Consider the following 14,768-nt stretch of genomic DNA (forward strand, 5'->3'; position numbering starts at 1 on the left):
TGGAAACAAGACATATACATAAGCTACTGTATGTACATATACATATACACATGTACATATACATAACATTGCTACTGTGAACAAATAAGCAAGGCCTAGGGATCCCCAGAATGGCTGGAGGTGTCTGCTGACACTGTGGTCTGTGGTGTGGCCTCTCACCCCATGGGGCCAGGGGGTGGGGGAACAGGGGCCTCATCCATTGTAGGCAAGTGCTCTCCTGTGACTCTGCTCCAGGCCATATGTTAACGTTGCTGATTTCTGTATCAGGTAGTGTGCTTTGCATACCTGCCGAGGGACTGTAGCTCCTATGTGCAGCACGCGGCTGTGTGGTGGGGACCGGCACTCTTCTCAGCTGTTTGGGAATGATTATGTGGTCTACATACTGCTTTCATGGAACACCTTCCACGTGCATGTGAAGAACACAGCCTCACTGTCCAAGGCAGGTTTTCTGTTTGCTGGATTGTCTAACCGACCGCATACTCTGGTCTTTCAGCTAGCTAGGGTTATGGCTTGAAGTCTCCCTCTTTGACGGGATATTTTTCAGAACTGGAACACCTACCACAGTTCCCTCAATGAGTTTTGAGACTCTGTAGTCAGTGGCACAGAGTTTAGACTTTTGCCTTTCTGTTAAGTTCATTGTCTCCTAAGTTCACTGTGAGATAGCAGGCCTCTGATTTCTTTTTTAAGATTTATTTATTATTTATATGTATATAGTGTTCTGTCTGTATATTTGCCTGCAGCAGAAGAGAGTGCCAGATCTCATTATAGATGCTTGTGAAACACCATGTGATTGCCGGGAACTGGAAGAACAGCCAGTGTCTTAACTGCTGAGCCATCTCTCCAGCCCAGGCCTCTGATTTCTTGTTGTATCTTTTACTTTAGGATGGAGTTTCCCCATCCTTTGTTATGCGCCATCTGAGGCTATGTGCTGTGGCGAGCTCTGCACACAGCACTGACTGTTGCCCACTCAGCTCACCTGGCATTCCTGACGCTCATTTCACCAGAGCTTTGTTCTCCTTTCCCCGTCCTTTTGTTATGGTATTTGTCCCCCACTAATCATTTTCTCCTAGTTTGTGCTTATGCATGTTTAATGCATTTGAAAACCAGTCTACTTCCTTTTGTTCTGACATAGCAGGTTAACATCAATGTTTTTATATGTTATTGCTTAATATTTTTTGCAGTTACCCAATGGGACATCACTCCTTAAAGTGCTTGCACCCTCACCTCTCACTGGCCCCACTCACTAGCCTTGCTTCTCTCCACACAGCAGGACTGCTTTCTTCTTCCTGAAAAGCTTCCTTGAAAGTTTCCTGAGATAGGAGATCAGAACGCTAAAACCTGTTTTGTTTGTTTTTCCTTCTTATCCAAGTAACTGCTCAAGTAGATATCTCTGGCACTCCACTGTGATTCTAGGAGAGCCAAGGTGTCTAGAGTGCCTGGTGCACGCATCTCTTGCTGTCCTCCTGATGTCCCGTGGCAGGGTTACAATTGAGGTCATTCAGATGTGAACTGTGAGAAATGCACGCAAAGAGACTCAGAGACAATGGTTAAAACCGACAAGCTCATGCTTTAATAGACACTAAATCACAAAGGAAGGGCCAAGCGCCCGCAGCCTCAATAAAAATATGAAGTTCTTTTTACATGGCAAATTTCATAATATAAAAAGTTTAATGCTGTCTGGAAACTGTAATTTACCAAAAAAGTCCATGTAGGCCAAAGGTGGCTAACAATGCATATAAGGAGCGTGAATGCCAAGTGGGGAGGTGCCCAGGATGAGGGTGGGTGGGTGCTGGCACGGATGTCTCTGAAGGGCCCGCTACAAACAGGGCCCAGTTCGCAAGCCACATGTACAGTCAATTTAGATAAAACAAAATGCGAGGAAGAGCTGCACCGTTGCCGTTTGTCTCCGTCTGAAGGGCGCAGCTGAGGGTCACTGCAGGTGCTGTGTGTGCTGGGCAGCTGGGCCCTGTGGGCAGCACCTCACCGCCTATCAGTGTGGGCTGATTTCATTTCTTCTCCAAAAGGGAGGAAGGTGAGACCTGCACATTGCCACAGAGACAGTGTGGGTCAAGATGGAAGTTTTGTAGGTGATTTTTGGGTTAGTTTGCCATCAGTACTGGAGATACCTGGGGCAGCACCAAGCTCCCAGCGGGAGGCTGTTGTCTTGGGCATGTCTTTGTCTGGTAGAGCAGGGTAGAACATTTAAGAAAAAATTTATTAAAAATTTTCATTTCCTGAGCTTAAGGGAACATCTCTACGACCAGCAAAGAGGAGACAGAGAATGCTTTTGTACCTTTGACCCACATCTGTTGGCTCCTCCCATACAGGATGCAGAGCCAAGGCTAGGTAGGAGCCACCAACACCGAGTGCGAGCCTTCCAGGCTCCTGGAATACTTCCTGGCTGTGGCACAAAATCTCAGCGTCATTTTATGCTGTGTGTTCCATGAGTCACCCCTTTCTTTTAAAAGGCTGGATAATAGGTGGCTTCTGGTTGTGCAAACCAAGAGGCAAAGTCAAGACTTGTGTTGTATCACCGGCTTATGGCCAAAACAAATAACAAAACTTCAAACTCATTCACCAGCTTTAGTCTGTGGATCTTGGTTGCCAAGCTCTGACCCATGCGGAACTCTGAGTCATGTAGTCTCTTGTAATGTACCCTCTTAACGGTGTAGCCCCAAAACTCCATTTGACTGTTTCACGTGCATGGACTCACCAAGACTGACAGAGCGATGATCGCATCTGCACACTGGTCCCATTATTTTGTCAACTTTGTGTCCCTTCAGTGAAACTTATATCTAAGATAAATAAAAAGCATCCCAGGTACTGTTTGGCTCTTCAGTGTGAATCAGAAAACAACAGTGTACCTAGGAGTACACCAGGGCAGCCTGGGAGTCCTCCATGGCTTGACAACTGCACATGGGCTGGAGGTATTTCTGATGTCGGGCTGCATCCTGGATAAAGCACAAAGAGCCAGGCTCCTGGGCACTTGGGGGAAGAGGCTGAGGTGGTGGCTGAGGAGGACAGGACTCAGCCACCTGCATTTGTGCTGAGGTTGATTCTCGGTTGCCGAGGACCTGATTTTGCAAGTGGAATGCACAGTGCTGGGTTTGGTTTTCATTTGCTACATGGCGGGTTAGCCCCCTGCTAACATAGGGTAGTACATGCTGCTTTCATGAAGTATTTCTCTCCCAGGGATGGGGTCAGGTTAAACGTGAGAGCCTTACTATTGTGTTGGTCAACAAGGCTGTTGGGTCAAATGCAGAACTCTACGGCCAAACTCACTAGAATAACATGAAGCCAGCCGACAGTGTCAGTTTTTAAAAGAGCTCACTGAGGCGGAGGTAGCAGTCAGTGGCTACAGAGTAAGTTCATAGCATAGTGTGGTGGTGCAGGCCTCAAGGCTGAGGCAGGAGAATTGCCGCAAATCTGAGAGGCTAGTTTGGGCCTTTAAAAAGTTACAACCAGAAACCAAACCAAAGTCAGATCCTACTCAAGCTGAGAAGTGCTCTCGTGGGTCCTGATGTCACCCCTCCACTCCTGGGAAGGTGGGCCTTGGTTGTTGAGGAGTACCTGACTCTCAGTGCTAACGTGGAGTGGCCCCTGGCCTGGTGGTGTTGCAACTCCCACTGTCGCAGTGCGTACATAATGACTCAGAGGTGGTAGGAGCCAGGCTGTGGGGCCTGGCGATGCTGAGAGGGGTTTGCTGGGCTTGAGTTGGGAGAAGAGAATAAACGCAGCAAGGCAGCTCAACTGGGTGTGGTTCTGGTCTAGCTAGCCAGGGGACATTTTTTTTCCCTTTCTATCTTTTATTTATTTTTTAAATAAGTAAATTGAATAATTTCAACCATACCCCCAAGAAAACTTGATTACTACTTATGGATGAATATTCAAAATTTGACATTTAAAATTTCTTGAGCTTTTAAAAATAATAGTTATAAATGCAAAGTACTATTGATAATAAAACCAAGTGTTTATCCATGTACAAAAAAGGTCAGTTATGTTTTAAAAGCACAACGTTGTGTTTTAAACCACAATTGCATAGTTCTAAAATGCCTGGGTAAGAGTACAGATTTTTTTTTTTTTAAAGAAAATTCAAGTTTGGCCAACAGTGGGGTGAAAAGGCCCCACGCTTAGCTCATGGGGAGCAGCTGGGATAGAAGTGCTTTCCACACGAGTTATTGCATTGTGGCTGTAACTTCTGGTATTCACCAAAATGGCTACAATTTAATCACAAAGAATTGGCATTTTAAAAACCACAGTTCTCCTTTTGGCTAACGTAATGCATCAGTGCAGAACTTAACTTAGAATGTTCTCTATCCCACCAGCACCTGGGAGCACAAGAGCTGTCTGTACTCTTGTAGGAAAGGTGGGCATAGAGATTTGGTAGCAAAACTGGTGCTGCCTTCCTCATGCAGGTCCTGTGGCAGAAGCAGAAGCAAGGAGGCAAAGAAGACATGGCCATTCCCACTCCATGCAAGACCTGCTTTTGATGAATCTGACCCAGGGGAGCTACTCATGAGTACAGTGGTTTTTGGCACGGCAGTGACCTTGCCCCGGGACCCCACCTGTCTGAGGAGAGATGGTATCAGTGGCTGTGTGGGTGACTGCACTAGATAAGGACCCCGAGACTCTCGCTGTACTGTCACTGAGTCAGGGCCAAGATATTTTTAACATTTGGAGGAAGGGAAGAGTCTTCCTGGGGACAAAAACTTGTAACCATTGGCCAAGGGCAGTCTCAGAGGGTGGGTGGTGGCTGTTGTGCTGAGGCCACCAGATGCTGTCAGCGCTGGTGTCTCTGTGCACCAGTGACCATTGGTGGGGACTTTGGGTGGCATCTCATCACGCCGCTGCATAGACAGCTCCTTCAGTTCCAGTCTGTCTGCCCCACCCTCTTCTTTGCTGTGTCGAGGGGACAAGTTCAGCAGGCTAAGGACATCTCTTTTGGATGTCAAAGCTCCTGGTGCACCTCGGCATATTTTCCGAGGACCCCTGGGGGGCTGGGGTGCACTCTGCCAGAGCATCTTGAGGCTATGCACTGCCTGCACCTTCTCATCAGGAGCGTCAGCTGGACTAGAGCGAGCAGAGCCAGCTGAGGAGTAGGAGAGTGCAGGAGATGGCGCGCTGCACGCAGGGGATTGGTGGCCTGAACCAGGGGATGTGTTCCGGGGGGACTTAGAAATGTGGGCACTGTAAGGAGAGCTGGGGTACTTGAGTCTAAAGAGCGGTGGGTCTGTCGGGGAGGCTGGGATGTCACGGCCAGGTGATGGGTGGCTGCTGCTGGGCGAGCTCCGGCCATCCTTGCCCAACACCTCTGATGTGGTAGGACTGCTCACCTTGGGGAGTGATGAGCTCCTGGCTGGGGGCTGCGGTCTGACAGTGAGTGGCGACTGCTGACTCCTCTGATGGGACAGCACAGGTTTGCTGAAGGCGCTGGTTTCTGAAGCTCTGAAGACTGTGGTACTGTTGGGTGCTGATCCTATGCCACCCTCTCGGTCATGCCTCTCAGTGCTGCCTGCTGGGCCACCACTCCTCTGAAGATGCTCTACTGCAAGGAGGTGGCTTTTAGTCTCCTCTAGGATCCTCTGGGCCAGCTCCTGCGGGTCGAGCTTTGGGGCGCTCTCCTCCTGGGACTTCACTGTGCTGTCCGTCTCTGTGCTGGACTGGTCAGACTCACCTGTGTCTGAGCTTGCCAGTTTTCCCACTTTCTGGAAGGGGGAGTTCGGGCTGGGGATCAGGGTCATCTTCACGGGGGAATTGGGAGTGCTAACACTTCCTTTGGAGCTGACTGAAAGCCTTGCTCCACCTGGCACCTTGATACAGGGCTGCTTGGGCTCTGGGGAGAAGCGTGCCTTCTCATCACCTTGGTAGGTTGCCAGAGGTTCCATGCTGATGATAGAGAATCCCTCATATTCTTCTTCTTCCTTGTTGCCCCCACATCTGGCCTGAGGGGACAGCTGGCGCCGTGGCAGGGTGGCTCGCTGTGGGTGGGTGCTCTTGGACTTATCATAGTCCTGTCGACCTTGGGGGCCCCCACCTTCCAACCCCCCCTCGGGCTTGGAGACAAAACTCATGGAGGAGGCAATGGAGCTGAGGCTGTACACAGAGATGGCATCAGAGGCAATGCTCTCTGCCCCAGTGGGAGAGAAAGGAGGGTGCTGGTAGCCCAGGGGCAGAGCATTGGATACAGACTGTGCGGATGCCAGTGACTCCAGGGAGGATGAGCTGTCCAGGCTGAGGCGTTTGGGGAGCTCTGTGGAATCTAGGCAGAGAAAAACCGGGCCAAAGGGCAGTTAGAACTTTACAGATTGATGTTTCCTTCATAAGACATCCTTGATGTTAGGAGCTAGTAAAGACTTACACACTGCATAAGTACAACTTGAACTAAGCCCCAGTCCTCATGAACGAGAAGTAGAACACCCTAGGGCATGCCCACCCAGGAGCCACAGGCCTCTCAACCTGGGCAGCCCTTTCTGCTCCTGTCACCTTCCACTCTAGCCTTAGTCCTTACTGTTCTTGTGCATATCACTAGTGAGCTCATACACCAGGCCAGTGACTATCTTATGGCTAGTGTGCAGTGGACCCATACCCTCTGCTAGTGCACTTTTGCCCTGCAGTAACCACAGGGCACAGAGCTCCTCCCAGTCTCCCAGCCCTCACCTCAGCAAGCACCTCAGAGATGCTCTAGAACATGATGTACCCAGGACAGCACCCCAGCCCCTCCCGCTGCTGCTTTCCTGATGTGTGTACAATGCTGTCTCACTCTGGCACCTGTTCCGAAAGCCTGGCATCCCCTCAAGCCTTCCTGTCACAGTACACAGTCTTCAGCAGGACCTGTTGGTTTGGCTGCCCTCAGACCATGGCTGTCATCCAGCTATCCCTGGAACAGCAGCAATCAGGCCAGGCATGCCCTCAGGTCCCAAGGACCTTATGCTCACCCACATGACCCTGGAGTAGGACAGGCATGTCCTGATACCATGCCATGTCCCATCAGCTCCACTGTCCCCTAGCCTTGTCCCCACTTTGGTGTTTCTTAGGTTTGCCTCAGGCAAGTTAAAGAGCTTGCTACCCGGATCCACCAAGAAGGAAGCTCTCCAGATCAAGGAGTTCTGTGGGCCCCACCCCAGAAGAGGCTAACACAGATTAAACATGCCTCACTTGTGTCCTTTAGAGGGACAGGGAGCTGCTTACCGAAGAGTAACAGCAAGGACTGCAGTGCAAAGTGGGTAGTGCGCCGACTCGCCTGCTTCCCGGTCTTCAGGATCACTTCCTCCTGGCCCACTTCACACAGGTCAAAGCCTAGAGGAACATGGAAGATGCCATGTGCTGTGTGTGGTTCTCACCATAGGCAGCATGGCAGGGTGCCAGTTAAGATAGAGCTGTTGGGATTTCCCTGTTGGCTGTGATCAGGGTGTCAGGCTTTCTCTCTCAGAACAGCTACTGGGTACAGCATTACCTGCTTCTATGGAATTTTGCCTGGCTCTTCTGCCATTTTCCTGAAGTCAGGCTCTGTGCGACTAGACACTTAGCCACAGCCACAGAACAACCTGCTCACTTTCCAGGCAGATGTGCCCAGGAGCATGGCAGAGGCAGCCAGCAAACACTCTCCCAGACACTGTGGCCAAAGACTGTCCCCAGAAGAGACCAGACAGACTTCCTCCTTGAGATATCACTGAGCCTGTTGGAGACTGTGGGGTTGGGAAGGAAAGGGAGCTTGTATGAGGTCCCTGATGTTAGAGGACGGGCTAGAGTGCACACTGCTTCATACTGAACCACTGGCCATTCACCAAAAGGGGGTCTTGTTCCCCTGCTACTTGTGGTTTGGGTTCTGACACATCTTCCATTCAGAATGAGGTTCCCTGGAGTCCTGAGTCAGCTGCTCCCATCACTGACAGCCCTGTGCTAGGTTGGCAGAGGGAACTCAGATACGGATGGAAAGACTCTTACAACCAGACCTGCCACTACTGCTCTCTTCCCCACACTGCCTCCAGGAGGGACCAGATGTGTGTGTGTGTGTGTGTGTGTGTGTGTGTGTGTGTGCGGCCTTCTGAGCACCGGCTTAGAGGCACATAGGACACCAAGTGGAAGCAGCTTCAGGAGGAGCCAGGACTGGGATTATTTCCCTTCTGGACTGGTCCCCATGACCCAACTGGTAGAGGGGTTGGAAACATGGCATTCACAGATGGGGAGGGCTGACTGTCTACACCACACTACTCGGTTTTAGCCTTGATGATAGAAAAAGATGGAGCCACACCTTCCAGTATCACTGCCACAAAGGCAGCTGATAGCGAAGACAGAAGCGAAGACAACCGTATGGTATGGAGCCAACTTTTCCCATTTGCCTCTTCTGCTTCTGGTGGCATTTATATATACCAATTCACCAGATTTGCCTTAATTCAGGACAAAAACCAAATAGCCCAGAACATAGAGAGCACCAAGTGTGGGTTTGCCTGCTACCTTAGAAATATATGACTGAAAACACAGGCAGCTAGCCCCCAGCCGTGAGTAGATGCCCAGGACAGAGCATAAGGATGCAAGTACAGTGTGATGTCCGATGGTCTCTGTGGTAGTGGCATCATATCGGCATCCTCTACAGACTGTCTTTGACATCACTCAGAGGCCTCCTCATCTGGCCTGGAGGCCCTGGTCCTGCTCTCGGCCTGGTGTGCCCACATCCCTAACCTAACCTCGTGGTGCCCTTAGTCTTCCTTCCCTTACTGCTAGTCTCTGAGGCCTGGCCTAGCCACTGTCCTTCCTCCAGCCAGCAGCCCCCTGCAGATATGGGAAAGCTTGGTCTGTTCTGGGAACATAAGGACAGACTAGAGGACATTGTAATAGAGGGAAGCAGGCTGAAGCATCAGCATCTTTGGTTGATCTATTTCTATATAACTAGGCTTTACCCAGCAGAAGAAAACTGAGGGAAAACAGCAAAGAAAACTGAAATTTAGTCAGGGTACTTGGTCCTACCGAGAGCTGCCAGAAACTCATGACACCCTGGGAGACGCCATAGCTGGACACTGAGGGAGACCGGAATGGGAGCTGAGGCAAAGTCCTGTTCCTTCTCGCAGGCCTGCAGCTGGACCAGCACCTGATGGAGCTGAGGGGGGATAGATAGATGTGAGCATAGGCCTGCCAGACTTTGGCCTACCCTGCCTAAGCCTTATGTCACCTGCCATTTATTGCTGACCTCTCATGAAACCTGCTGCCTCTGGAGGTCCCTGTACAGTGTGGTCATACCTCCTGCTGGTCATGGATAGTGGGGCAAGGATGTGTGAGGGGCAAAGGTGGGGGAGCCTCCTGGGGCCCCAACTCTGCTTCAGTCTCTGCCTTCCACGAAGCAGAGGAGAGGCTGTGGAGTTGGGGGAGGGGAACTGGGGCTGGCTCCCTCTGTTTTAGATTATGTACTTGGTTAGACCATCTTTAGGAAGATTGAACACTACATCTTGTAACCCCACTTAAGTGTCACTGCGAAGTCTGCTTCTGGACTGCGACTGTTCTTCCTACGTCTGTCATTGCTTCTGTCCCTGCTGTGTAGTGGAACCTCAGAGGTCAAATCAAGGACAGAGTTGAACAGGAAAGGGGTAGCCAGAGCAGAGGAGGGGACAACCCCAGCCCAGAGCTCTGTGCCGCGTGCATGTGCACAGCCAGTGATCTCAGAGCTGCAGGGCACTGGGATGGGCGGGCAAGGTGCTCACCTGACAGCAGTTGCTATTTAAAGTTGTACTCACCATTCCCACCATATTTTTAACAGCCTTCAGCCAGCAGAGTATGAAAGAGAGAGAGAGAGAGAGAGAGAGAGAGAGAGAGAGAGAGAGAGAAGAGAGTTTAGATTCAAGCATAGCAGTTATGCACACAAGCTGACCGCACCAACCTGGCTCTGACCAGGGAGAGGAGCGAGAGGCAGCAGGGGACACAAGGAGAAGCAGCTGTGCCTCAGCCAGCATCCAGTTGTTCTGGGGCCCACAGTGAACAGACCCAGAGTCACTTTGTTCCATGAAAGTGAGAGTCGTAAAGAGCTGGCACACTTTAAGGCTCCCAGCCTCAAGTTCTGCATTCTTGTCTGGAGAACACAGAGCTGCATTCTGGATATTTTAACATGCAATATTCTATACAGCAAGCAGATGAGGCATGCTAATTATATACCAGCAAGAACTCAAGGAAGTCAGGTCCCTGACTGTCTACCCAGGGCAGAGTAGCCTCCAGGAGCCATAGAGGGTGTCTACCCTGGTGAAGTTCACATAGGGAACCCATACTGACACATGGCCAAGACTGGCTTATATACCTCAGGGCAACATGCACTACTGTATCAAGTTACAGCCTCCAGCATGGCCAGGAAAGCACTATGAGCCTTGCATGCCATCCTGAGGTCCTCCCACACACGCTGGACCCGAGGAAGGAAAGTCAGGGGGACATAGAAGCCACAGAATCCTGATCAAAATTCTCATAATCCCTGAATCCCACCCACATTTCTTCAGAGTAGCCTCTTCTTCAAAAGCTGCCTTGCTTTGCCCTCAGTGCTGTGCTCAGGGCCTGCCTGGCTCAACGCCTGCTGGTCAGTTAGCTGAGAAAGCTGGGTAAGGTGGCAGGGTGAATGGAGGGTTCTAGAGATACATGGCCCCTAGAACCTGTCAAGAACCTGTCTGTAGACTGCCTATTTGAAGGTGCCGTTCCCTACGGCAAGGAAGCCACACTCTGTACTCCTGTTGGGTCTGTCCAGCCTGGCTTTACTTACCCGGCTAATAAGCTGCTCTCCAGTCTCCGAGGCCGTAATGAGCTTGCACAGTGCTTGGAGGGCCGGGCTGGGCAGACCTGAATCAGGACAGAGGAGCAGATGTTACTCAGTCAGTCTTGGCACTCCAGGGGAAAGAGTTTCAGATGTTCAGTGCTGAGGGCAGTTTGCCAGAGGGTGGCCCAGCCAGAGACATGTCCCTGTGTGGCTTAGGACAGAAGCATGTGACCTCCAGAGAAGAGGGACCCCGACCCTGCACTTCACTCTCCCATAGTGATGTTTTCAGAATGCCCTGGTCCCCAGTGGTCCACCTCTGTGTCACCCTAGTTGGTCTGTAGTTTTGCCAGAAGCATGGCAGCTGCTGATCTGTAACCCAGGACCACTGAACAGAACCGGGGGGAACAAAGCCCAGGTGACCACTGTACACAGGGAGACTGGGTGAGGCAGGCACCAGCCAAGCATCAGTGCCTGTTTGGGATTCTGCTGCTTATGGAGATAATTCTAGCTGCATTTTTTTTTTTTTTTTACTAGGGTTTCTCTATATCAGCCCCAGCTGTCCTGGAACTTTCTCTGCAGACCAGGCTGGTCTCAACCTCACAGAAATCCACCTACCTCTGCCTCCCGAATGTTGGGATTAAAGGTGCCCAGCCAGGTCTAGCATTCTTGTGACTCACGGCCCCCTCTGTGTTACCCCCCCACCTTTGCCCACAGCAACTTACCCAGCAGGGCCTGGAGAGTGCCGCTGCATTGCTGCAGCCTCTCGCCTGGGTCTGAGGTTGGAAAGAAGACAGCTGCTGGCAGGCCGCTGGCAGCAGGGTCCAGCCGGAAGCCCACAGCAGTGAGGAGGGCCTGCCATCCGGGGATGCCACCCACTTTGTTCTCCACACTCTGCTGAGATGTGTACATGGCATTGCGCTGCCCATTCTGGATGCGCTGCAGGGACTTCTCCACCTGGTGGGGAACAGACAGTTAGAGAGCCAGGTCAGCTCTGTTCCTCTTCCTGGTGCTTCGGGGGAAGTCAGTGCAGTGCTGACTGCTGCGGCCCAGAAAGCCCATTTTACCTAAGGACTAAGGACACAGAGCTCACTGGGCCTTAGGCATAGGAGGGTATGATGGTCAGGATCTAGTCATCGGAGCTCTATGGCTAGGGCAAAGGAGAAGTCTGCCCTTCTTCACTCTACAGACACAACAGCAAATTGCAGAAAACAGTGCCCAGCCCTGCCAACTCTCATTTTCTGCAGAACTCTGGGATTTACCCAGAAAATGCACATGTCAACAGTATTGCTCCCTGGTTGGCCTGTCAAGTCACTTCCAGTGGACACCTGGCTTTGTCCTGAGATGCCACAGGACAAAGTCTTGGAGGCACATGGCTTCCTGCAGGAGAAAGAGACACTTTACAAGAAAGTATGGCATGGGAGCCTGGTGTGTGGCTGTGGTGGTTACTAACCATGGACGGAGCCTGGTGTGTGGCTGTGGTTACTAACCATGGACGGAGCCTGGTGTGTGGCTGTGGTTACTAACCACAGATGGAGCCTGGTGTGTAGCTGTGGTGGTTACTAACCACGGATGGAGCCTGGTGTGTGGCTTGGTGGTTACTAACCATGGACGGAGCCTGGTGTGTGGCTGTGGTGGTTACTAACCACGGATGGAGCCTGGTGTGTGGCTGTGGTGATTACTAACCACGGATGGAGCCTGGTGTGTGGCTTGGTGGTTACTAACCATGGATGGAGCCTGGTGTGTGGCTTGGTGGTTATTAACCACAGATGGAGCCTGGTGTGTGGCTTGGTGGTTACTAACCACGGATGGAGCCTGGTGTGTGGCTTGGTGGTTACTAACCACAGATGGAGCCTGGTGTGTGGCTGTGGTGGCTACTAACCACGGATGGAGCCTGGTGTGTGGCTGTGGTGATTACTAACCACGGATGGAGCCTGGTGTGTGGCTTGGTGGTTACTAACCATGGATGGAGCCTGGTGTGTGGCTTGGTGGTTACTAACCACAGATGGAGCCTGGTGTGTGGCTTGGTGGTTACTAACCACAGATGGAGCCTGGTGTGTGGCTGTGGTGGCTACTAACCACGGATGGAGCCTGGTGTGTGGCTGTGGTGATTATTAACCACAGATGGAGCCTGGTGTGTGGCTGTGGTGATTACTAACCACGGATGGAGGAAAGCAGTAAACACTCTTGTATCTTGAGGCCTCATAGGGCCCCCAAGAAGCCTGGCTGGACAGAGGAGTGTGGGAAAAAGGTACTGCTGCCTAAGAGAAGTCTGCAGTGACATGGAAGGAGTGCTTTGAACGTGGCGGGGAACTTGAAAGGGCCCAGGGCTGTAGCCATAGGATGTCAATCTCTCAGCATCCTTGGGGTCTGGGGTGTGGCTGCTCACAGCGAGACTAGGCTCCCCTAGGTACAGTAATGCTGACTCCCTAAGGTTCAGAACCTCCACACAGACCCAAGCTTGAAGAATGGATATGCGAAGGGAGCTACCAGGCCCAGGGTGTAGGTCTGGAGGGCCTAGTTTGATTCTTCCCCATGAGATAAGAGGTTTGTCTACCTGGACTCCCAGCTCATGTAGCAGGTCTTCTGCAGGAGCTTCTAATCTGGTGCTTGCTCTAGGCCTGTGAGGTAACCACAGACAGTTGTGTGTTCATGCTACATGGATCCCAGCCTGGGCCAGGGCTGGTTTGGGAATGACTGGGAACTGTTCTCCATGCTTTGAGCAAAGGAGAAAGATGGGACAAATTTAGTGTGACTTTTATTTTGGGGTCTTTTGTAGTCTGGGTCAGACTTTAACCCCTGGTCCTTCTAGCTGTCCCTTCTGTGTAGCTGTCTTAACTTACAATGCCTGCTGTGCAGATGCCTTATGGTCTCATGAAAACTGGGCTGGCCAAGGGCACACTCAATCCTTTCCTGAGTTGGTCTGTAAGCTGCCGAGTCTTCCTGCACTCCTGGGACTCATTCCCGATACCCTCCCAGGGACCTTGAAGTATCAGCATTTTGCTTTCCTTCAGGTAGGAAACCGTGCAGTTGGATCTGGTTAACCATGCCTTGCGCTGGGTTCCCCATCTCGTGCTGCCCCAGCTGGTTCTCACTGGCACCTTGCTCGGGTTCCCCAAGGGTCCCATCAGCCCTTACCAGGTGCAGCAGCACTCGTAGGGCATCCCGTGCCCGCTCCGGGTGCTGCAGGATCTCCGTGAGGGCCTGGCCGATGAGCGAGGAGGGGCTGTTCAGCTTTACATCACTCCCGACAAGTGTGAAACCTGAGGACGGCACAGAGGGACCTTAGGGGACAGTACTGCTGCCCTGATCATTTCCTCCCAAGTGCTCAGCTGGGTGCTGCTGGGTGTACTCTCAGTCCCTGGCCTCTTGGGCACCCACACCACCTGGCTGTCTCAATGAGTGCCTGGAAGGTGCCTCCAGAGCAGCCACTAGCCTAGGCACTCTGAAACTTCTTTGTCAAGAGGCCCTGTGGGAGAGAGAACCTGGGGCAGAACCAGCAACCAGAGGGGTAGAGGTGTTGTTCCTCCAGTTCAGAAGGAGCAACCTGAGCTAGCACGAAAGACCAAAACCAGCTAAGCAACAGAAGCCAATCCATCTCCTTCCTGAACCCTTAGTTCCTTTGCCTGCCTGGGTTGTGCATAAAGAAAAACAAATGAACGCCACTTTTAAACAAGTACACTTCACCCAGGAAACCAGCACAGGGCAGGGAGCCCCTGTAGGAATGAAGGGCCAGGCAGTGGGCCTGGCCTTCTACATAGATGCTGTGGAGGATGGACAGGACAGGTGTGATCTCAAGGGGCCATGGGTCACTGGAACACCTGCCCTACCAGAGCACCAGAAGTTCAGTGGCACAGCCATGCCGTAGCCTTGTGTTGCCTTGGTGGATGGTAAGGGCTGCCCTGAAGGAGCCACAATACCTGCCAGGGACACAGAACTGCAGAAGGGCTGGTGAGCTCTACACAGTACACAGTCCTGTCTACATCGTCCAGAGACCAGATCAAGGGTCACAGGGTTTTAAAGTCAGGCGTCACTATGACAGACACCC

At 51.8% G+C, this 14,768-nt stretch overlaps 1 protein-coding gene across 1 annotated transcript in view; it reads right to left on the minus strand.

The window, feature by feature from the left end:
- Window positions 1-1,550: 1,550 nt before the first annotated feature.
- The window catches only part of Ttc28 (tetratricopeptide repeat domain 28), a 354,826-nt gene continuing 341,608 nt past the window's right edge, over window positions 1,551-14,768 (minus strand). The window contains exons 16-22 of the mRNA XM_041648394.1: window positions 13,859-13,983; window positions 11,446-11,677; window positions 10,730-10,806; window positions 9,726-9,749; window positions 8,965-9,094; window positions 7,189-7,296; window positions 1,551-6,259 (exon numbers count right to left, since the gene is read on the minus strand). Of these exons, the coding sequence (XP_041504328.1) occupies window positions 4,668-6,259; window positions 7,189-7,296; window positions 8,965-9,094; window positions 9,726-9,749; window positions 10,730-10,806; window positions 11,446-11,677; window positions 13,859-13,983 (2,288 nt within the window). The 3' untranslated portion in view covers window positions 1,551-4,667. The remainder of the gene's footprint in view (window positions 6,260-7,188; window positions 7,297-8,964; window positions 9,095-9,725; window positions 9,750-10,729; window positions 10,807-11,445; window positions 11,678-13,858; window positions 13,984-14,768) is intronic.

The sequence above is a fragment of the Microtus oregoni genome, unplaced genomic scaffold (assembly GCF_018167655.1).
Source record: "Microtus oregoni isolate MIOR12 unplaced genomic scaffold, Mior012 000003F_ref0000135, whole genome shotgun sequence".
NCBI lineage: Eukaryota > Metazoa > Chordata > Mammalia > Rodentia > Cricetidae > Microtus > Microtus oregoni.